Raw genomic sequence first — 24,553 nt, forward strand, 5'->3', positions numbered from 1 at the left:
CAGCCATGTCTCTTGCTTGGCCATGAACAGCTGTCTATATATTTGTATTCACTGTATATTTTTGTGAATCTGAAAAGGTCTGTTTTGCATTCCTGCACGGATGCTGCATGATAAATGTACACGACAACACAGACAGACCGACAGTAAATGCCATAATGCAATAAACATACCTTCAACTGACATTTCAGAGTAGGAAACCATGAATAACTTTTCAATATTCAAATCTCAGGGCACTGTTTGTCTGGATGTGTGGCCTATTACGTGAACCCCCTGGAGGAGTGTAATCCCAAACTGACCATGGAATCTTATTTACACATAATAGGGACAATAAAATGAAGTGCCATATCAAAATGGATATAGGTCCAAATCCTAACATGAGATACAGACATGAAACTGGAAGTTGAAGTCATTTCCAGCATTGAAGTTTGCTCTAATGTTTGTCTCGTGCTTGAACACATTTTCGCTCCATTATTGTGTTATTATCCCACAAAAAACCTTCTTTTTTTTAACACAGTGACAGAAACCACATCGGTAACTACAGCCTGTAAACAACTGTCACATGTCAGTCCAAACACCTTATAGAGGTGTAAATGTATGTCTTTATTAGGTATGTCATTTATGACAGGTGTTCAAGAACAGAAGAACTCAAGCAAATCAACATATACTATATATATTTAATGATACCTGCTATAATCCAAGTGTAAGTGTAATAGTGTCATTCCATTGATTGAATAGAATCTCCTAATTATACTTTCCACCTGTCTTGGTAAACAATATCAAGAGCAACCAGAATACAAAGAAGTGTTGGTCAATGACAGCACTGATAGACTACTATGTACAATCTTAAAATGGTAATGTTAACGTGTAATATGGTATATAAACAGAATACAAGACTAGACCTGTTCTTGCATTTGTTCATGTTTCTAAATCCTTTCTCTTAAGTGTTTTACTGTAGGCGTGTGTTGCAATGGAGTGTGTGGGAGGCCACAGTGGGCCATCATCACAGGGATGTCTGATAGAAACCATACACTCAACTGGAAACAATAGCTCACTCTTTGAGAGGTAGGTAGAGGCGGCATTTCGGCACTCTGTCTGTCTGTAATGCCAAGCTAAACCTACTAGTGTAATGCATCACAATGATAGGTTTTTACAACAGTAGTTTCTTCTTTACAGTCACTCTCTGCCGCAACACACTCAATTTGATCAAATCCAAAGTATGTTCTGGATTCGTATAAAAAAACATATATGAGTTCCTGGAATTTCACAAATACAGCAACAATTCAAACACAGTACTAAAGACCCTTTCATTAAAGAAGAGAAGAATCCAAATACAATCAATTAAAACAAGTACAGTTCTCTATAGATAAAACCATGCATCAGTGGGTTAATTGTCATGTACATTCTTCTTACAAAGCTACAGATAACCTATTTGGCATCTGACCAGTGTTGGTAGTTGAAAAAGAAAACTCCAATGTAAGTTTAATTCTGGAAAGCACCTCCTTGAAAATAAATGGCAGTTCTGGCAACTAAGCTTTATGTTTTCTTGTGAGACAAACACAAAAATGAAGGATGAGGACGAAAACTGACTTTGACGGTATTTAGAGGCGGTAACGCTCTGGGTTCTGACAGCCTCTTTATGTTGAGTGACTACTTGATGGAGACTAACGTGTGCAAACGAACAACACCTGGCATCTCCCCTCTCTCTCGTCTCTCGATAATATTACACTATGTAGATGTGCTCAGAGAATCACATTGTTTTAAACCTGGCAGAGAGAAGAAGAACAACAACACTATAATGGTCCTAGTGAGTCACTGGCTGGGGCTGCCATGTCTTCCTCCCAGACAGCGTGGATGAATGCACCATTTCTTTTTTTTTGTTGGATTGCAGTTGAGCCCAGACTCGTCTGGGACCACTAATTTCAGCACCAGCTCCATTTCACACCTTATTTCAAACCAAACCGAGCCACTACGCTCACAGCTGTGAGCAACGTACTCACAATGTCCAAGATGTTTACTATTTCATGGACAAAAGACTCATTAAGGCTGTCAGAGTAGAAATACGAGCAGTGGGGTTGGTCTGGGAGAGAAGGTTATGGATAATATAGAAGGATACAGTGCCTTGCGAAAGTATTCGGCCCCCTTGAACTTTGCGACCTTTTGCCACATTTCAGGCTTCAAACATAAAGATATAAAACTGTATTTTTTTGTGAAGAATCAACAACAAGTGGGACACAATCATGAAGTGGAACGACATTTATTGGATATTTCAAACTTTTTTAACAAATCAAAAACTGAAAAATTGGGCGTGCAAAATTATTCAGCCCCTTTACTTTCAGTGCAGCAAACTCTCTCCAGAAGTTCAGTGAGGATCTCTGAATGATCCAATGTTGACCTAAATGACTAATGATGATAAATACAATCCACCTGTGTGTAATCAAGTCTCCATATAAATGCACCTGCACTGTGATAGTCTCAGAGGTCCGTTAAAAGAGCAGAGAGCATCATGAAGAACAAGGAACACACCAGGCAGGTCCGAGATACTATTGTGAAGAAGTTTAAAGCCGGATTTGGATACAAAAAGATTTCCCAAGCTTTAAACATCCCAAGGAGCACTGTGCAAGCGATAATATTGAAATGGAAGGATCAGACCAGTATCAGTATCAGACCACTGCAAATCTACCAAGACCTGGCCGTCCCTCTAAACTTTCAGCTCATACAAGGAGAAGACTGATCAGAGATGCAGCCAAGAGGCCCATGATCACTCTGGATGAACTGCAGAGATCTACAGCTGAGGTGGGAGACTCTGTCCATAGGACAACAATCAGTCGTATATTGCACAAATCTGGCCTTTATGGAAGAGTGGCAAGAAGAAAGCCATTTCTTAAAGATATCCATAAAAAGTGTTGTTTAAAGTTTGCCACAAGCCACCTGGGAGTCACACCAAACATGTGGAAGAAGGTGCTCTGGTCAGATGAAACCAAAATTTAACTTTTTGGCAACAATGCAAAACGTTATGTTTGGCGTAAAAGCAACACAGCTCATCACCCTGAACACACCATCCCCACTGTCAAACATGGTGGTGGCAGCATCATGGTTTGGGCCTGCTTTTCTTCAGCAGGGACAGGGAAGATGGTTAAAATTGATGGGAAGATGGATGGAGCCAAATACAGGACCATTCTGGAAGAAAACCTGATGGAGTCTGCAAAAGACCTGAGACTGGGACGGAGATTTGTCTTCCAACAAGACAATGATCCAAAACATAAAGCAAAATCTACAATGGAATGGTTCAAAAATAAACATATCCAGGTGTTAGAATGGCCAAGTCAAAGTCCAGACCTGAATCCAATTGAGAATCTGTGGAAAGAACTGAAAACTGCTGTTCACAAATGCTCTCCATCCAACCTCACTGAGCTCGAGCTGTTTTGCAAGGAGGAATGGGAAAAAAATTCAGTCTCTCGATGTGCAAAACTGATAGAGACATACCCCACGCGACTTACAGCTGTAATCGCAGCAAAAGGTGGCGCTACAAAGTATTAACTTAAGGGGGCTGAATAATTTTGCACGCCCAATTCTTCAGTTTTTGATTTGTTAAAAAAGTTTGAAATATCCAATAAATGTTGTTCCACTTCATGATTGTGTCCCACTTGTTGTTGATTCTTCACAAAAAAATACAGTTTATATCTTTATGTTTGAAGCCTGAAATGTGGCAAAAGGTCGCAAAGTTCAAGGGGGCCGAATACTTTCGCAAGGCACTGTAACAACAATGGAGACGGTGGGAGACTGGAGTGATGAGTTTGGTTTGGGTTTTCAGTTTGTGTGCTTGTGTAAATATCCCCATGTTCTCTTCAGTGCCACTGGAACCCTTGTTCACTCTGGGTCCAGGAAACCAAAAACAGCACAAACAAAACAACAGCAACAACAATAACAAAACGAATTCCATTCACATTTCAATGGAACAGCACTGTCCTGGAGGACTCACCCTGGCTGGGCAGCCTTCCCACGTCCGATCAGGACCTTCAGGATGGACACAGAACAAACAACACAATGAGGCGGGTGTTGATAACACAGAGAGACAGAGAGGTTAGCCTACCTGTCCACACATTCTTATTAAAGCCCCTTTCTGTAGACCGAGGCAACGTTATTATAGTGAACTTAAACTGAAGCTAAAATGAAAACAAATCATGAAAAACAACTTAGAAACGGAAATAAAATAATTAATAAACCTGTTTGAAAAACTAAAACTATTATCTTTGACACCAAAACGAACTAAAAGAAAATAAAACAATCATGAATTATGTTCAGTTTCATTTTTTCCCCTAAACATTGGACAGAAATCGAATTTTAATGGGGTTGTCATGCTTTTGAAGTGTTTTAAAGCTACTGAACCGGCGGGTAAATGCTGCCAGGAGATGGGTAAGTTTCAAATAGGCCTAATTTGTGCATTACTGTCACTAGCTATCACTAGCTAACAGGGAAAAAAATTGGCTAAGTAGCCAACTTGATTCTCCTTTGGGAACGGAATGCCGAAATGTCAGATGGGGTGGTGCATATTTAGCCCAGTGGGCCTGTCTAACTTTTTTGTTGTTGTGCAAAATCATCATTATCTGGCTAATAATGGGGGCCTTAAAGAAATCAAATGGGTTGGTGAGGGGGTCTCAAGTGAACAAAATGCCTGGTGTATCAGGGCTGAATTTTGGTCCCAGTCGGCCCCTGTTCTTCTTATATGTACCACTAAAGTTAAAAAGTATTGAATCGGCGTAAACATGGGTTAGAGCGAGTTTCCTTCCACCATATTGTTTTTGCACCAGTCTCAGCGCTTTTCCATTTAAATCCAAGTCACATTGAGCTGGAGTTTATCATTTAAACCTAACCTAACCTTTGACTTGATCAATCATCCCAAAAAACACACCATTTGAAACAAAACAATAAAAAAAACGAAATAGCATGTTTGTTGTTAGTTATTCACAACTAAGACAATCACATAGGGTATATACTGTCATTATACGTTTCTATATCATTCCAATGTCAAATAAAGGGTCAGTTGGTTATCTGAATGCTTTAGCCCACTCACCATGTAATTATCTGTGTACTCCCTATATACTCCATAGAACTAGAGGTGATTTACTACCTCACTTGTACATTTTCATTGCTCAGATAAAGTATGCTCTAAAGCTGAGTCTCTTTCATAAAAAGAGATGGATTTTTCAGTAATTCGGAGTTTAATAATGCACTTCCTAATCAACCCATTGAAAGTCCCAATAGCCTTACTGCTCCTTTTGAGAGGCAGTATAAAACAGTCAGTAATCATTCATCTTGGTGACATTGATGAACGTGATTCACAGAATCATTAGGTAATGAACTAAAAAACGTTATATCAGGTAGTTTGGCATAATAATGAGAGCTTGTCTTTTGACTAGTGTCATAAAAGAGACGTTGCCGTACTCACTGAGATATCTTGCAGTTGGTTGTTGTGACGAATCGTCCCGTGTAGTGGATATTGCACCTCACCACATTGTTGGTGAAGTCAGACTCCAAGATAAGGTACTTGGGGTTGACCTGGAGCTGAGAGGCAGAGGAGGCAGAGGAGGATACCACTACAGCTAGGCAGGTAGGAATAAAACAATAACTTACACAGTACTTTTATCAGTGGAATTCTGGCAGAGACCGGACGGAGAATCTTGACTTGAGATTCTGTATGCGTAAATAAAACATTTGAAGTGCTGCTTAAATCATCTGTTGATGTCAATGGGGAATTGATAAGGAATTAAGATAGCTATATGTGTGCTGTAGGCTAATGTGCTCTCTGACACCTGGAGTTGCATGGCAAATGGTCCAGGAACAAAGGCCAATGTCCAAGGACTAGTCAGCTCTTTCCCTTCTGAGGGGCCAAGGTTGTATCTCTGTTATCTCTGTTACAGTATCCAGAGCACCTGATATTGATTGTGATAGAACAATACTATAGTATCCACGTATGGTTTCTGTCTGAGACTTGTTCACTAAGAATAGCTATGATGCTATCTATATGTATGTATGATCTCTGTGGTTACTGTTCACTGAGGATAACTCTGATACAATCTATATGTTTGTATGATCTCTGTGGTTACTTGTATCTGTATAACGGTGAAATCTGAATGACTATATGTAAAAATATCTCAGTAATTCTTATTACTGAGATATTTTTTTTTAGATTGCTATCATCTCCCATACAAGCATTTATATACTGTGACACCCTGTGGAGATTGGGCCTGGGAGTGTGCAGGTTACTGTAAACTTGGTATCATTTGATTGCTCAATGGTGGTTGGTTTCGGGTTGAAAGATTACGGCTTCAGATGTTATAAAAGGAATGAAATGCCTGATCTCTCTCTTATCCTGTATCCAGTCTATGCCCAATACATTGACAAAGACTCCAGTCACCCAAGTCATGGACTGTTCTCTCTGCTACCGCACGGCAATGCTTTGTAAATTAAGCTTTCTGGCTTGTAGGTGAACCCGTTCATTGTACAATGTTAATTAAATACCTGCCTTTGATATAGACAATTCTCAGACCAATTCTTGCTAGTCAACGTCAACACATTGCTTAAAGCTTGCTTGTATATTTGAATTATCTTTATGGAGTCAGAGAAACATTTGAATAGGCTAATTCTTTATTCTTCCTACGAGTCGCATGTGAGGTATTTATAATATCATATATATTGTATATAGACATGTCAAATATTACTGTCCACGACATGCAACCCAATTTAAGATTCATCCCTCATTGAAACACATGAGGTCAACACAGACAGGCAGAGAGCGATGGGACTGAATTGCAGTCAAAACGAGTAGATCGGTATGAGCCACAGTCTAGGAACCGTAATGTTTTATAGCTTAAGACAACTTTTCACATGTAAAACTTTCAGATACATTTTCCCAGTAACCTGGTCGGCGCACCTTTTGCTATGGAATGTTGCCTTTGGAATGGCGCCTTCCTGGAAGATTACCAAGTACACATCAGAACTTTCCTCTGCTCTTAGTCTCACCTTTAGTATGTAGTTCCCAGGTTGGATGTCTGTTATATCGATCCATTGGCAATCAATATCAGCGTTGTACGTATCGTAGCAGCCCGGACTCAGACCCTGGAGGAACATAGAGGAGAGTTATTCATGTGGAACATCAACAGACTATGCTTATGGCTCAGGAGCAGAGAGACGTGCCTCTGCACCATCTCTGACTCATAGAAAGACTGAGTGGGGTGGAAGAACTGTTAAACAAGAGACGTTGTGGTTGCTTGCTGAACTCAGATGATGATACCTTGTTGCGGTACCTGCTGCAAGACCATGACACCGACTTGCCGTCGGACAAATGAATGATGCCATGCCAAGTCTATTGGTAAATCTACCTTAGTGAGATATGTGTTGGTGTATCTACCTGAGTGTGAGATGTGCAGGCATAACGCTTCAGGTGACCAAAGTCACAGGTGGTGTCCTCCAGACAGAAGCTGGCCTTGTGTCCCTCAGCCACCTTTCTTCCTGTGGTGACCTCCAGCAGGTCATAGTGGCTGAACTCATCCATGCTGTGGTAGTGTCTGTGGGTAGACAGAAGGGCAAATAGGTGGTCGGTAGTGCAACAAGAGGGGAATGAATGTCCACTTTTACCATATAAAAATGAATTTGTGACAGGTAAAAAGCATCTGTGTGTCGCGCAGCAGAGAGAGGAGACATGGCACAGGGTGGTCAGCAGTGGAACAAAGAAGAGTCCAATTTTAACATTTATAAATTCAGTTAATGACAGGTACAACAACCAATACTAGAGATGTGCTCAATTTGCATAAAGGATAATTACACGATAATCAGTAAACCAACACAGAGCAAACTGTTTACTGCAGGCCACCATCCAAAGTCTTTAAATTAGGTGTGCTTGTTTATTTGAACAGCCCATTGCCCTCACCTGTCAACACTTCAACTCGGTGCAGCTTGACTGAGCATATGACAACGTACCAAAGGAGACTAGAATGTAATTAATACCTACAACCATGCACTGATGAAGAAAGACATTAACAATCTATTGATGTCTGAGGTCTCGTTAATTACTTTCTATCAATCTGGAAAGTTTTAATCACTACCCGCAAGATAAGTGAAGGATTGAACATGCATTCGTGTTGTGTGTGTGTGTGTGTGTGTGTGTGTGTGTGTGTGTGTGTGTGTGTGTGTGTGTGTGTGTGTGTGTGTGTGTGTGTGTGTGAATGCGTCTTTGTCAGCCCGTGCGTTTGTGGCTGTGTGTGTGTGTTTACACAGCTTTAACAGTGTTGGAATTCTGGATCCTGCCACTGCTAGCCTAGTTACCCATGAGAACAAATCATGTTCTCAGAATGTGAAATGAGCTACACCGCTCCGTATCTCAGTGTACTGCTGGTGCTGGTCCTTCTGAAATCATTTACTCTAGTAGCCGTGCACCCTCTTGTAGCTGGGATGTGGACCAATGCCAAGTGTCAGACAGTGACCCGAGAGGGCTGGCTGTTTACAGTTGCCCTCTGCGGACCAGCATGTTGTGAATATCCTTTCCATACGAACTGTTACACAGTGGTACTCAGATAAATCAGACAGATACCGCTACACTGTAAGGTTGAGAATACAAGTGACATACATGGGGGATTCCTTTAAATATGCATTAGAAACAGTGTTGCACTGTGAATAAGAAGGCGTCCTCTGTCCTATTTAGTCTCCTGCTGTTTGGAATAAATGGCAGCATGGTAAATGTAAAACATATTGTATCTCGATTCCCAGATACAGTAATGGCCTCGTATTTCAGCCAAGTTAGATTTCCTATGAAGATGTCATCTGAACTGTGAACACAGTGTCGAATGGCTGAAAAGCTGCAGTGCATTGTCAACCTATTCATCTCACATGCACTTAAATGTATCCTAATCTTCATTTTTGAAATTAATCACCCTTTCTTGCTATTTTTACTGAAAGTCACATTCCAGATTCCAGACACTAAGAATTATGTCAGTGTTTGTTTTGGTGAATGTAGTGCAGGTGTGGTAATGCTGGAGCTGGTTCAGTCAGTAGGACTCAGACTGTATAAATAATAACCCAGTCTCCTTACCTCATGCTCCCTGTTCTAACATAGCTACACCTTTTTACTGGCTTAGTCATTAAAAGATTGAATGGAGGCTTGGAGGGAAAGGCAGACGGGTACTTTCCACCAATGGAGGAGGTGACAAATGGAAGAAGTCATTCGTTTCATAGCAGTTGGAGATGGTAAACAGCTCCTCTCAGGTGAGGAACAGTGTGCTTCCGCAGGCTAAAAGCTACACCATGCGATTCTCTAAGGGGGAATCTTCACCGACTACACAGGGAATCTGTAAACACAGAGGAATTGAAAGGGCTGTACACTGGGTATCCTGAGAGGGTAGCTCTCTGCAAAACACCCTCTGTATGTGGTGTGTGTGTGTGTGTGTGTGTGTGTGTGTGTGTGTGTGTGTGTGTGTGTGTGTGTGTGTGTGTGTGTGTGTGTGTGTGTGTGTGTGTGTGTGTGTGTGTGTGTGTGTGTGTGTGTGTGTGTGTGTATGTGGGCAGGTGTTCAGTGCAATGGGGGTTTGAAATTATTTTTGTTCCCGCGAAATATGTTTATTTAGATGGAAGCCTTGAGATTGTTATCTCTCTGTGAGAGTGGGACAGACAGGGAGACACTGGGTCTAGAGCTGTCTGAACTGGAGGGCCCTTTCCCTCGCCTTGTAATCCTGGATCTCCCCTTGTGACTATGTCAACTAGTGAGATTTAACTTTTGGAAGGACACAGAGAGAAGGCTGGAATAAGCCTGGCTTGTAATCCTAACATACAAAACATTCCAATCCCACTTTGCACTTTATAACCACAAGTAATTTTCCAGTTGTGTTAAAATGCAATACAAAGACGTCCAGGAGGCCAGGCAGGAGAAGGGGGGGAAATATTTAGTGGATGGTGTTTGCATTCCATACAGTCCAACCAGATTACAGGAAGCCCAGAAATGTATCACATAACGCCTGGGCAAACAGTAGCCATGGCCTTTGACCTTAGAGGTAATGCTTGTGTTCACCATAAAGAGAAGAAAAGAGGAGCATAATCGGAATATCTGCATGTATAGTGCATTTGGAAAGTATTCAGACCCCTTTAGTTTCTCCACAATAACCCATAATGCCAAAGTGAAAACAGGTTTTTAGAAATGTTTGCAAATGTATAAAAAAATAAAATTGAAATTTACAATAGTATTCCGACCCTTTGCTATGAGACTCGAAATTGAGCTCAGGTGCATCCTGTTTCCATTGATCATTCTTGAGATGCTTCTACAACTTGATTGGAGTCCACCTGTGGTAAATTCAATTGATTGGACATGATTTGGAAAGGCACAGACCTGTCTGTGTAAGGTTCCACAGTTGACATGGCATGTTAGAGCAAATACCAAGTCATGAGGTCGGATTGTGTTGAGGCACAGATCTGGGGAAGGGTAGAGTTCCTCTGTGGAGATGGGATAACCTTCCAGAAGGACAACCATGTCTGCAGCACTCCACTAATCAGGCCTTTATGGTAGTGTGGCCAGACAGAAGCCACTCCTCAGTAAAAGGCACATGACAGCCAGCTTGGAGTTTGCCAAAAGGCACCTAAAGAATCTCAGACCATGAGAAACAAGATGATCTGGTATGATGATACCACTATTCAACTCTTTGGCCTGAATGCCAAGTGTCACGGCTGGGAGGAAACCTGGCACCATCCCTATGGTGAAGCATGGTGGTGGCAGCATCATGCTGTGTGCGTGTTTTTCAGGGGCAGGGACTGTGAGACTAGTCAGGATCGAGGTGAAGATGAACGGAGCAAAGTAGAGCGAGATCCTTGATGAAAACCTGCTCCAGAGCGCTCAGGACCTCAGACTGGGGCGAAGGTTCACCTTCCAACAGGACAATGACCCTAGGCACACAGCCAAGACAAAACAGGAGTGGCTTTGGGAAAATGCCCAGCCAGAGACCGGACTTGAGTCTGATCGAACATGTCTGTGGAGACCTGAAGATAGCTGTGCAACAACGCTCCCCATCCAACCTGACAGAGCTTGAGAGGACCTGCAGAGAAGAATGGGAGAAACTCCCCAAAAACAGGTGTGCCATGCTTGTAGTGTCACAGCCAAGAAGACTCGAGGCTGTAATCGCTGCCAAAGGTGATTCAACAAAGTACTGTAACGGCGTTCTTCGTTTGTAGAAAGAGGGTCGGACCGAAATGCAGCGTGGTGGTTACTCATGTCTTTAATGAATGAAAAGTGACGATACATGAAATAACTATACAAAATACGAAAACAACAAACGGAACGTGAAACTTATTACAGCCTATCTGGTGAACACTACACAGAGACAGGAACAATCACCCACGAAAGACAAAGCGAACTCAGGCTACCTAAATACGGTTCCCAATCAGAGGCAACGAGAAGCACCTGACCCTGATCGAGAACCGCCTCAGGCAGCCAAGCCTATACAACACCCCTAATCAGCCGCGATCCCAAATACTACAAACCCCAATACGAAACACAACACACAAACCCATGTCACACCCTGGCCTGAACAAATAATTAAAGAAAACACAAAATACTAAGACCAAGGCGTGACAAGTACTGAGTAAAGGATCTAAATACTTATGTAAATGTGATAATTCTTATTTTTTATTTATTTTTTATAAATTCTTAAACATAAAAAAAAAAAAGTGTTATTGGGTGTAGATTGATGGAGAAAAAAATATATTTTAGGATGATGCTGTAACTTTCAAGGGGTCTGAATACTTTCTGAAGGCACTGTACATAATCCGGATATTAACTGTGTACATATATTGCACTGTTTGATCATAATTGATCACTCTATTGTGTAAATGGACAGAAATGTTATATTGAGGTTTACATTTTTTATAGAGAAATCTGAATCTAATGATGCACACTGTATTTGAATTAAATTATTTAAATTAAACCGAGTTCATGCTATCTGTTTGTCTCCATAAAACACTGATTCTAAGGTTTTATCCTAAACTTTCTGTACTGTATAACATTTGCTCAATACACAAATTAAAATATAGATGGATTAAGGGGTCATATACTGACTACTCATTGTATTAAAATATTCCATTGGGGGGAAAAATGTAGGACAGTGAAGTTGATTGGCAAAGAGTGGTTCTTTTCTCAAACAAGCACACTTGTTACTGTGTTCTGTGCTTTTCCACTAACACAAATTCATGTCATCATATAATACCAGGCACCAGGCCTATGATGCCAGGGAACAGATTGACAGGAACATTTATGGATTCTATTCCATTTCCATTGGCCAGTCAAATCGAGCTGTTGCATTGGCTAACTCCCGCCCTGGAAACCAATGTATAAACGAACAGTGATGTCACCAGGCAACATTGCCAATCTGCTAATGGGCAGTCAACATTCCATAGAGCTGAGGACAGTAAGTACAGCCTGAAACTTGTTTCACAAACTCAAGGAACACAGACATACTGTGACCAATAAAACCGTTGTGGAACGCAAGGTCATAGAGGAAGGGCAGGGCAGAGGGTGTCCAAACATATCAGTGATGTCATGACATACTGTATGAAGTGAAGTCATGATTGCACCAAAAAGAGCAAATGTGAACGCACTGACCTCAGCTAACCAAACTAACACAAAACGAAAGAGCTAAACAGCCAACTTTAAATGTCACATTTAACAACAAATCCGATTAACCCTGTAGAGCAAGGATCTTACCGTTTTTACCATAGCAAGGTTGTGTACATTGGCGCCGGAGAGGATGGCTGCTGTTTTATGGGCTCTTAACCAACCGTGCTATTTTGTTTGTTTTTTCGCATTGTTTGTAAATTATTTTGTACATAATGTTGCTGCTAGCATCTCTTATGACCGAAAAGAGCTTCTGGACATCAGAACAGTGATTACTCCCCTTGAATTGGACAAATAATTTTTCTTTAATGTGCCGTATGATAGGGATTTACTCCAGACACCCGAACAGGCCCTCATCCCTGTCATTTGCAGGAGAAAGAGACTGAGGTTTCGGCGAAGGAGATCAGGGTGCCTTGTGAGGATCCAGTGACGAGTGGCTAATCTGCCTTTGCCATCTGTCCTATTGGCCAATGTACAATCGCTGGATAATAAAATGGACAAACTAAAAGCACGTATATCCTACCAACTGGACATTAAAAACTGTAATATCTTGTGTTTCACTGAGTCGTGGCCTAACGACGACATGAATAACATACAGCTGGCGGGTTATACACTGTACCGGCTGGATAGAACAGCAGCCTCTGGTAAGACAAGGGGTGACGCTCTATGTATAGTTGTAAACAACAGCTGGTGCACGATATCTAAGGAAGTATCAAGGTTTTGCTTGTCTAAGGTAGAGTATCTCATGATAAGCTGTAGACCACACTATCTACCTAGAGAGTTTTCATCTACAGTATATTCTTCGTAGCTGTCTATTTACCACCACAAACCGATGCTGGCACTAAGACCGCACTCAATGAGCTGTATACGGTCATAACCAAACAGGAAAACGCTCATCCAGAAGCGGCGCTCCTAGTGGCCGGGTACTTTACCTCATTTCTACCAGCATGTTAAATGTGCAACCAAAGGGAAAACAACTCTAGACCGCCTTTACTCCACACACAGAGACGGGTACAAAGCTCTCCCTCGCCCTCCATTTGGCAAATCTGGCCATAATTCTATTCTCCTGATTCCTGCTTACAAGCACTAAAGCAGGAAGCAGGACTGTTTTGCTAGCACAGACTGGAATATGTTCTATGATTCTACCAATGGCAATGAGGAGTACACCACATCAGTCACTGGCTTCATCAATAAGTGCATCGATGAAATCGTCCCCACATGGACTGTACGTACATACACCAACCAGAAACCATGGATTACAGGCAACATCCACACTGAGCTAAAGAGTAGAGCTGCCACTTTCAAGGAGCGGCATACCTGAACATCTAATCAAATGGCTACCCAGATTATTTGCATTGCCCCCTCTTTTATGCTGCTGCTACTCTCTGTTATTATCTATGCATAGTCATTTTAATAACTCTACCTATATGTATATATTACCTCAATTACCTCGACTAACCGGTGTCCCCGCACATTGACTCTGTACCGATACCCCCTGTATATAGCCTCCCTACTGTTATTTTTCTGCTGCTCTTTAATTATTATTATTATGTTGTATTTTTTTTGTATTTATCTTAAAACTGCATTGTTGGTTAGGTGCTTGTAAGTAAGCATTTCACTGTAAGGTTTACACTTGTTGTATTCGGCGCATGTGACAAATACAATTTGATTTGAGTATCATAAACCAATAGCATATACTGTATGGGTTTGGGGAAACACTGGTTACTTACTGATGGCAGCTGTGCCACTCCCAGGTGTGTCGAGGTCGGTTGGGCATGAAGTCAGCTGTCCCCTGGTTCTTAACCCTCTGTGGGAAGCGAAGCAGGACTCTGACGTCATAGTCTGTAGTCTCAGCGCTGTAGGCAGTGCTGTGGGAAGACAAACACAAAGTATGGAATAGCAATGAGCGACGGAAAGTACAGAAGGCTACAGAGAACACATCTCCCAAGGGTTGTCCCGGTGAGTTTCTGATACCTAAGGCTCACAATGTGTTCTTGCAACAAGACAGAATTGAGCGCGTCTGGAAAAGCTAGAGGGAAAAAATATGTTAAATAAATAATTACAGATTACTGTGATTAATCTCCATAGCCTACTGCACACGTTTTCAGTTTTGTAGCAAGGAAAGCTTTGAAGTGGACAGGCATACACATATACACTGTGTAGAGACGTCCAGTATGAACACATTTTAGAATTGTTTTAACATTAACCTGCATTCCAAAGTATCAGTAAAAATCTTTGCAATTCATCTTATGGCTGTTGTTGACATTGGAGTGTATAGCACATTATACAAGGCCATCTGTCCATGACTGCTGATAACACAGACAGAATATGAGAGGGCTTCGAGGAATGGCTGTGCTTGAGAAAGGAAGGAGGGCAAACAGGAGAGCCAGTGGGACAACAAAGTTCATCGCCTTCATTTAAATGCTCTGCAGTCTGGGCAATTGTACCGTACCCATCTAACCCTGGGGCCAAAGTCAGAGGACCATTATGTGTGCTGCGACTGCAGATCAAACCACTCAGAGAACAGTTTACTGACAGGCCACGTTACATAGGCAAGCCTTAGGCTGCGTTTACACAGGCAGCGCAAATCTGATCTTTTGCCCAATTATTGGCAAAAGACATCATCTGATTGGTCAAAAGACCAATTAGTGGCAACATATCAAAATTGTATAAATGCAGCCTTAGTGACAGGCCTAGGTGATCAGATTTCAGGTTATTGATGTTGCACTGTGAACTGGGTTCCAAACTTTATATACTGCAGCTTAGATAAGGAGTACATTTACTAAGCAGGTAGATAAAACAGTCCGGAGCTGAGACATAACATGCTAATATTCACCCATAGGCACATGGAATCTTTCAATCTGTTCTAACTGGAGGAGACTGATTGTCCATCAGAATGTGACAACTGGCTTACAAAAATTGGTGATAAGAGTGACTACTAACAGAGTGACTACTAACAAAGTTATTGTATGTTCTCTTCATCCAAAGCAAACACAGACACTTATTAAAACACTTAAAAGGTTTCAAATGGTCTCTTACCTTGCCAAGCATTTCTCCTCGGCAGCACAGCGGAGAGAGTACATGTGAGCCCTCTGGATATACGTGGAGGCCTGCACATAGTTGGGATCAGGAACCAGGTCTGGCAAACCTAGAACAAGACACTTGGCTCAACACATAGTATCCTTCAACAGCAATTGATTCAATCATGTTAGTATCAATACCTTGATGCCAATGTCAACTTTTACAGGTCTGCTTCCTCCCTTGACAGAATATAGAGTATCGCTGTGGTCCACCGACCAGTGAGGTCGTTCCTCAAATAAAACAGCACAGCTTTACACCTCCTCATCCATCAGCTATATTTCATTCCCCTGCGTTGTGTTATTGTAAGGACTTTGATACAGATGCAGTAGAAGTTCACGCCTTTAATGATGTGCAGCTTATAAAGCCTTCCTAAACACTACATACATGTGTTACAAATCATTTATAACCATATTTCATGCTTTATAAACGCTTCATAAATGTGCCATAACTGCGTGACATAACCATCAATGTCAAATGTGACATAACCCGCTATGTCAAATATGACATAAAGTTGTGCGTTATAAAGGGTGGTATAAGCACCGCTTAATAAAGGCCTTATAAATCATATTAAATTGAGGCTTCACAAAGCATTTATAAACCTGTCATACATTCTTGGTAGAGCATCTCAACGCCAGGATATTGGGTTTGATTCCCAAGGACCACCCATATGCAAACATTTATTCACCAATGACTGTAAGTCGCTTTGGATAAAAGCGTCTGCTAAATGTTATATATTAATTCACTAAAACATTTCTAGGATGACCCAACCTCTTTCCCTCTTGGGTGCATAGTCAATATTGTACCTGAACTCAACTTTCCCCAAAATGCTGTGCTGCAGAAGGATGTGTGCAGTCATGCACAAGCAGAACACTTTGGTAGGGCCTTTAAAAAATATTTGTTTTTGTTTTTGTTTTTCCAGGTATCGGATTGTTAATTGTTCATGTTTAGACAATTATTTTTCATATATCGTTAATGGTTATTGACACTTTTCTACTATTACGTTGGGTACTTTTATTTAAAACATTTATGAAATTCCGTGACATGGAAGTACTTTTTTAGTGTTGCTGACGAGACACTGATCATATTATCAGTTCAAATGCCGCTGGGCAGCGAAAGGATATTTTCTCCAAATGATTCTGAGGGACCACACACATTCTATTCTGTGTTGAACGGTTAACAAACAAACAGTTCCTTCTATCTGCTTCATTTAGAGTTATTTATGCAACTTTAGTTGTGATACAAACGTTGGGCTATATGTTAAAATGTTTGTAGTATTTGACCCCCTTTTTCTCCTCTCACCGCTGCAATGCCCCAACAGGCTCGGGAGGCGAAGGTTGAGTCATGCGTCCTCCAAAACATGACCCGCCAAACCGCGCTTCCTAACACCCGCCACTTTCCTAACACTCGCGACTTTGGCCACTTTAGTTGTGATTCAAACCTTGTGATACAAAACATATAGGGCTATGGGCTAGGCTACACGACGTGTGCAAATTAAGATTTTAGAAGGTAAATCATCTTAATATTGCAGATAGATTGTGGCTTCCATCAATGTAATTGTCTGCATCATTTCCAATCCCCCATATATTTTGTTTGTGTGTGTATATATATATATATATATATATATATATATATGTATATATATATATATATATATATGTATATAGTACCAGTCAAAAGTTTGGACACACCTACTCATTCAAGGGTTTCTATTTCTTTGTACTATTTTCTACATTGTCGAATAATAGTAATAGTAATAGTTAAGACATCAAAACTATGAAATAACACATATGGGATTAGGTAGTAACCAAAAAGGTGTTAAACACAGGGAATGAGATTAGGTGTAATGTGACTAACATGACATCACTTTATAGTGTGTGCCATCCTTCAGCACAACATGTCACCCTTTATAAAGCATGATTACATCATATTCCACATAGTGGGTTATGTCACAGTTGACAATGGTGATCATTTTATGTAGCGCTTATGAAGGCTTTATGAAGCCTTTAGAAGCTGAACGTCATTTAAAGAGGGACCGAAGATTTAGTGTAGAGTTATGACCACAGGTTACATATGGTGGCACATTCAGATAGGTGGGCCCTGTGGTCAGCAGTCAGGAATCACTAATTACAGTACATTCCAGATGATCATCTCAGCAGGATCTTAGTGTACACAAAAAAGCTAATCATGCCAAGAGAAATAAAATGGAGTGTACATGAATGAGTCATTCATTCTTTAAAAAATTCTTCCCTCACAACCTGAATGTGAAAGTGAAAACATGGTTGGTACACATAGGGAGAAAATGATGCTAAAACACTGGGGCCTCTTTATATGATGTGATGTTTCATGACACTAATCCTAATTTGCACCTGTCATTCCATGTTAACCTTTGGCATGAAAAATACGTTCAGAGTATTTGTTTCTGGAGGGGATAATGAGAAGCATTAGAGAATCAACTTCCTCAACTAGACTTGCAATTCTGTTCTGCTACAGTAGCCAACGTTCATATTTCATATTTGCTGTAGGCTCCTAGTAATCAAAAATGGAAAGCTATTTCATATTAATGCAAGAAAATGAGCGAGATGGAGGGAGAGAGAGAGAGAGACAGAGCAGCAAGGTAAAACAACAAGGATCTCACACCCTGCTGTTCCTAAACTGGGCCAGTGATCGACTCTGTCAGAGAAACAGAAGACTAAATAAAAAAGCAGGCCTGAGTTGTCAGAGCCAATGTGTGTCCCATTTCCAGTAAAGGGCATGCCAGAAAGGGTCACTGGGATACCTTATCACCACCCCCTTCCCTCCCCCTTTACCTCAACCTCAAAGGCCAGACATCCACTTAAATGTGAACCAGTTGGAGCAACATAACGTCAATCCCAAGTTTTGACCTCTGGTACCATTCAAAAACTACCATCTGCTTCATTTTGGTCCCAGCCAAATTGACAAAACAGTAAAACAACTGAAGCCATACGGGGACATGATATTTAGCGTTGCGCTTTTGTATCCTCGCTCTGTCATCGCGGTTGTTTACAGCAGGCCTTGGATACAGTTTGTTTATAGGAATTCTACAGAGAAAGCGTCCTATCTCCTCTGCCTGTTTAACATCCAGGTGAGCCTTCCCCAGTTTAGACACAGGTTCAAGTGAGGGTTCTGTCTTTCCGAGTACTGTGTACACATCCTATTTGTCATCTCTCTCTGAAGCAGACTTACAGGCCACGGGAAGCTTCCTGGAGCAGACCATGTAAACACTGTAAGGCCTGTGTGAAATGCAGAGGTTTTCCATCCAGCAGCGGACTCGGCTCCCTCATCTTTCGGCAAAGCCTTTGTTCTTTAACTGGAAATTGGGTGTTTTTCAGAGGGATATAGTGTGTCTGAACCAAAGGCTGATCAGCCCTCGAAAGCATTTGACAAGGCTGTACATACTGTATCATAGTCTAAGTGGGGCACTAGAGAAAAGATGTTGGATTTTGCCAGATCTTTAATAATGTCTTTCCCTGAAAGTGTACAATACACAACATATAAACACATCCCTTTTACGAAGTCAATGGCATGTCATTTATTTTTTTGAGAACAGCTCTTTCATTAGAGTGGATGCATGTGAGAATACGTGAGAGCTTAAGAGTGGTGAGAGAATAGAGTGCAATATAATAGTGCTGTCACGGTTGCAGTCACAGCTCTCCGTGAACAAGACAAGTCCGAGCCTATTGCAACACACCAACACAGGCTCTTTCCACATCCCTCATTTATCTTGTTCCCATTAAGGCCATTTGGCAATAAACAAGACAAGTTACTACTTATCTCTATTGACAAGTCAATAAATACATTAACACTTCCCACTGGGCAAAAACTGGTTGAATCAACGTTATTTCATGTTAGTTGACAACTCAACCAAATGTAAATCAAAACTAGACATTGAACTGATGTCTGTGCCCAGTGGACTTTGGATAGTCCATGTGTAGATGCTCTACAGACTATCACTAACATTTCAACTGACTATCTATTAACCCTAGCCCTAATCCGAATACGTAACCCTTATCCTAAACCTAAACCTAACCCTTACCCTAACTCTAGCCCTAACCCTTATTCTAAACCTAGCCCTAACTGTAACCTAAGCAAGCAGTTTCTTATCAACAGATAGTTTGTTGACAGTATGACCATGTGTAGAGCATCTACAGATGGACTAGCCAGGCTATCCAAATAAAATGTGACCCTCAATAATTCTGTATCTAATCGGTCTTTGATTTGAGTCCTATTCATTTGAGTGGGAACAAAGCGAACCGGTCTCCATGTTTGAAGGTATGTCAGTTAAATTGGAATCCCTTGCAGACTTCACTTCGATTGACTGTCAGCCCACTGGAGGAACTTCTATCACATGGATTAAATGGCGTGTGAGAAAGCTGAGGCATCTGCACACATGTTGGCTGTGTCTTGGACAGAGAAGAATGAGTGAGACTGAGTTATGGAACTGAAGCACATGGCACATTAAAGAGCCTCATGCACAGCCTGGCCTGGCAGAGAAATAGAGATATGTGTAAGTCAGTCTTCCATGCTCCCAACCAGAGGAGAGTACCCCATCTGATGTCCCAGCTCCTCAGGCCATGGAGGCTCCTAGCAGCTAGAACAGAGAAAACTCCCACACACGTGTGTGCAATTGCGTCACTTTTCGCCACACGGCTTCAGTTACTCTAAATAAATGTTTTCCACATTGATAACTTTGGGCTCCAATAATAAAGTCGGTGTCCACCCCTTAACCTCACCATACTCCCTAACCCAGCCCTGTAATTGGCTCTCAGAACAGAGTCTATCAATTACCCTTGGTTTTCAAGAAATTGTGTGTTTTGAATTACAAAACGACTACTGGCCACTGCATGTTTAAGAGCAGCTCATTGATGCTCCCTCCCTCCCTCCCTCTTCACCCCAGCTCATACTAAATATTTGTTTGATTTCCTGAGGCAATGGACCATGTGAAACAGGGACTTTCCACTTCTCCGTTCCCCCTCCTCCTCTCTCTCTCTGGTAGTGGTACAGGCAGCACCCCCCTCCTCCTCTCTCTCTCTCTGGTAGTGGTACAGGCAGCAGCCCCCTCCTCCTCTCTCTCTCTCTGGTAGTGGTACAGGCAGCACCCCCCTCCTCCCCTCTCTCTCTCTGGTAGTAGTACAGGCAGCACCCCCTCCTCCCCCCTCTCTCTCTCTCTGGTAGTGGTACAGGCAGCACCCCCTCCTCCTCTCTCTCTCTCTCTGGTAGTGGTACAGGCAGCACCCCCCTCCTCCCCCCCCTCTCTCTCTGGTAGTGGTACAGGCAGCACCCCCCTCCTCCCTCTCTCTCTCTGGTAGTGGTACAGGCAGCACCCCCCCCCCCCCCCCCTCTCTCTCTGGTAGTGGTACAGGCAGCACCCCCTCCTCCTCTCTCTCTCTCTCTCTGGTAGTGGTACAGGCAGCACCCCCCTCCTCCTCTCTCTCTCTCTCTCTGGTAGTGGTACAGGCAGCACCCCCTCCTCCCCCCATCTCTCTGGTAGTGGTACAGGCAGCACCCCCTCCTCCCCTCTCTCTCTCTCTGGTAGTGGTACAGGCAGCAACCCCCTCCTCCCCTCTCTCTCTCTCTGGTAGTGGTACAGGCAGCACCCCCTCCTCCCCTCTCTCTCTCTCTGGTAGTGGTACAGGCAGCACCCCCTCCTCCCCTCTCTCTCTCTCTGGTAGTGGTACAGGCAGCACCCCCCTCCTCCCCTCTCTCTCTCTCTGGTAGTGTTACAGGCAGCACCCACCTCCTCCCCCCCTCTCTCTCTGGTAGTGGTACAGGCAGCACCCCCCTCTCTCCCATCCAGCTCACCCAGGCCCCAGTCACCCTCCTCCAGCCAGCCCCAACACCGAGGTAACCTCTATTCCCAGGTTCTACACCCAGACCTCCCCAAGAGCCAAGCCATTTTTAGCAGACTATTACTCCCCAAGCTATGACACAGTGAGCCCTGTGTGTGCGCTCACCACATTGGCAGGCCTTTCTCAACACCTGGTTTCAATAACCCCTCTGAGTGAGGGGGAAAAGATGAACCGTCCTTCAGTAGAGTTTGCTTTTGTTTGGCAAATTATAATTGAAAGACTTGAGCCAGTAAATAGCAATGCAATTCTGGTTATTTAAAAAGAGATTTCCCTGTACTGTGTTTTGGCCTGAGAGATGTGAAATGAAAGACCTCTAGAAAACAGTGTACTTCTCCAGCTGCAGAGGCACATATCTGGGGAGACAGGTGGTAAGGGTTCTGCTCCCCCTGGGCTCACACTGTCCACCGCTGTCAGGAAATAGCAGAGGAGCAGAGTAGAGCAGCCACATTCCCTTCTTGTTTTCTTTCCTTCAACTGAGGAAAAGCTTGGATGTGACCCCACAAGTGCATAATCCACTTCACATGTGCACTGCCATTAGGATCTGGTGGTTCCTTCGTGGTTTGCATGACTGTCTTGTACTGCTCACATCAAACAGACTATAAAGTTGACTAAATAGAAGATGACAAATCTCTCTTGTTTCTTTTGGACCACATACAGATAATCGTTCATACTCTCAAAACAAAATACTGTACATTCTGATGATTTAAAACATTTGGTTGGACAGTGGACAAAGAGCTGGCTTTGTTATAAGACATAAGACGCTGAACTAAATGACTTTGTGCATGTTAATTGCGCGTACCTCTCTGTTCCGGCCGGTAGACACTCCCGACGTTGACGCTGGGGTTCTCCACGGCCGTGTTGGGGTTTCTTCCTGGCACCACAGGCGGAAGGAAAGGAGGCTGTGGCTGCACCTGGGGCCTACCGAACGGGGGGAACTGCTCGTATTGGGGACTTCGTACTGGAGGCTGAGCGCCAGCCACTGTCCTGTCTGGGGCAGCGGGCACTGTGTCGGCAGCGGCAGCAGGATCTTCTCCTCCATTGTAGAGGCTGTGTGTGTATCTGCGGTCCAGGCCATCTGAGAAGGGTGGCTGGGCAGCCCGTGCTGGCACAGCAGGCATGGCAGGTACGGCAGGGTTGGGCCCGTAGCTATAGGACTGGTAGTAACGGTAGCCATCCTCACCATAGTCCTGTGGGGAGCGTGGAACCACAGGGGCCAGACCAGCACCCGTTCCATACCCGACTCCAGTGTATCCTCCACCGACACCAACATATCCTCCACCACCAGCACCGAATCCTCCACCACCAGCACCGTATCCTCCACCACCAGCACCATAGCCTCCACCTGTGGCCCTCTGGAAGGGTGGCTCCGCGTAGCCCCGACCTGCTCCCTCCACCACACTGGGATCATAGGGCAGGGGGTAGGGCTGCTGAGGGAAGGGGTATTGCGGGTAGGGTTGGACAGGGACGTTGTAGGAAGATGAGAAGGATGATGAGGACGATGAAGAGGACCCAGTGGATGGCCTGAAGCGGGGGTTGGTGGAGCCTGTCCCCACGGAGCCCTGGCGCCAGTTGTCGGGCACCTGTCCGAAGCCAAATGGATGTCTGGCCTGTCCTCTCACGGTCTCCGAGCCTCCCCTGGAGGGGGCCTGCCTGTGTACATTCCCACCTTGTGGTCTGCGGGGGGTTCGGGGGCGAGAGTCAGCCACCACCACTCTGTGACTTCTCTCCTGGTCCTGTGCTCCGGCAGGGACGTACTCAGCTCCACTGTTGAGGAGACTGAACCTCCGGCCGTTGTTCTCCCACTGGATCATTTGTCTCCAGGGGGTGGCAGCGCCATCCTGCCCCACAGCCTGGTCCTGGGCCTGGGCCCATCCGGAGCCCAGTAGTACACACACCAAGCTCATCACAACAAGAGGCAGCATCATCATGACACTAAACACACCTCAACTCACCACCACACAGAGAAAACAACCAACAGCCGCTCAAACACGACCAACCACCTGTAGCCTATGTCAACACAGCATGAATCCTTTTCTGGGGGTATGGAGCAGCGCGTGGTGGGGGTGTGGAGAGGATAGCAGGAGGTTATGCCAGTGGTTCTGTCCATTCGCTGCTCCTTACAGCTGGCTAGAGAGGCTGAGGATCAGTCTGTGTCCAGGAGCAGTCATCTCCGGGAGGGGGGGGGGGGGAGTGGGCTCCAGAGGCCCCGCTGGTGGTGCTAGTGTCTGTTAGTGCTGTGAGAGAATGCCCTGTCTTCCTGGCTGTCTAGCTGCGCTGTGACTGTCAGTTGACTGAGCATTGCTCTCACTCAGCCTTCTGGAGAGGAGTGCCTGCCTGTGTGCCTCGACCGAAGCCTTCTATTTGCTTCTCTGATTGCTTACAATGGGCTGTGAAAAAAAGCACTCTCAACTGCTTTTAAAAAAAAAAGGAGAGGTCCCACATGGCCCTAGTGCTAGAGTGGTTTCCTGGGCTGACTGCAGGAGCCAGGACTCCTCTGTAAGGCTTCCAGAGTCAACATCACCATCTGCAAAGGCACTCAGATTTATATCGCGGCTCACTTTCCATTGTCCAAATTCTTTTATCATCCTGAACAAGCAGAGATGCGTTGAACATGGCCTGGATTCACCCACATAGGTGTCTAGCAAACCCTTTAACTTCATAACTACCTACAGATGGGAAATAACATGTAACAAAAATAACTTTAGAAAGCAATTGTTAACAGAGTCACTCAGATCAGTTCAGTTACAATGAGCAACAGGTTCCTTTAAACTGGAGAATTGATGAAGAGGAGAGAGAGTGAGGGACAGCTTTCAGATCGCCATTGAAAACAGTCACTATTATTGCCTTCTGTACACTTACTGTATGTCCTGATACGAGGGGATTTTCCATCTGGTTACAGAGAAAGTCTTGTTGTTTTTTTAATCTCAACAATCCTCCCACTATGTGGTTGTACTGTGGA

At 43.4% G+C, this 24,553-nt stretch overlaps 1 protein-coding gene across 1 annotated transcript; it reads right to left on the reverse strand.

Moving 5' to 3' along the window:
- Positions 1-3,685: 3,685 nt before the first annotated feature.
- Positions 3,686-23,970, reverse strand: LOC109895438 (lysyl oxidase homolog 1). The gene is made up of 7 exons (XM_020489112.2): positions 22,394-23,970; positions 15,686-15,794; positions 14,377-14,514; positions 7,409-7,565; positions 7,021-7,116; positions 5,447-5,562; positions 3,686-4,014 (listed from the first exon to the last, which is right to left on the reverse strand). Exons 1-7 carry the CDS (start codon positions 23,520-23,522, stop codon positions 4,008-4,010), a joined length of 1,752 nt encoding a protein of 583 aa, XP_020344701.1. The 5' UTR covers positions 23,523-23,970; the 3' UTR covers positions 3,686-4,007.
- Between the last annotated feature and the right edge of the window lie 583 nt (positions 23,971-24,553).

The sequence above is a fragment of the Oncorhynchus kisutch genome, linkage group LG8 (assembly GCF_002021735.2).
Source record: "Oncorhynchus kisutch isolate 150728-3 linkage group LG8, Okis_V2, whole genome shotgun sequence".
Classification (NCBI taxonomy): domain Eukaryota; kingdom Metazoa; phylum Chordata; class Actinopteri; order Salmoniformes; family Salmonidae; genus Oncorhynchus; species Oncorhynchus kisutch.

Coding starts and splice junctions, on each gene's coding strand:
- LOC109895438 (XM_020489112.2), bottom strand. CDS start 23,522: ATGATGATGCTGCCTCTTGTTGTGATGAGCTTGGTGTGTGTACTACTG. Junction 14,515..15,685: donor GAGGAGAAATGCTTGGCAAG/GTAAGAGACCAT, acceptor GTCTTCCCACAG/CACTGCCTACAGCGCTGAGA. Junction 7,117..7,408: donor CCTGCACATCTCACACTCAG/GTAGATACACCA, acceptor ATGTTCCTCCAG/GGTCTGAGTCCGGGCTGCTA.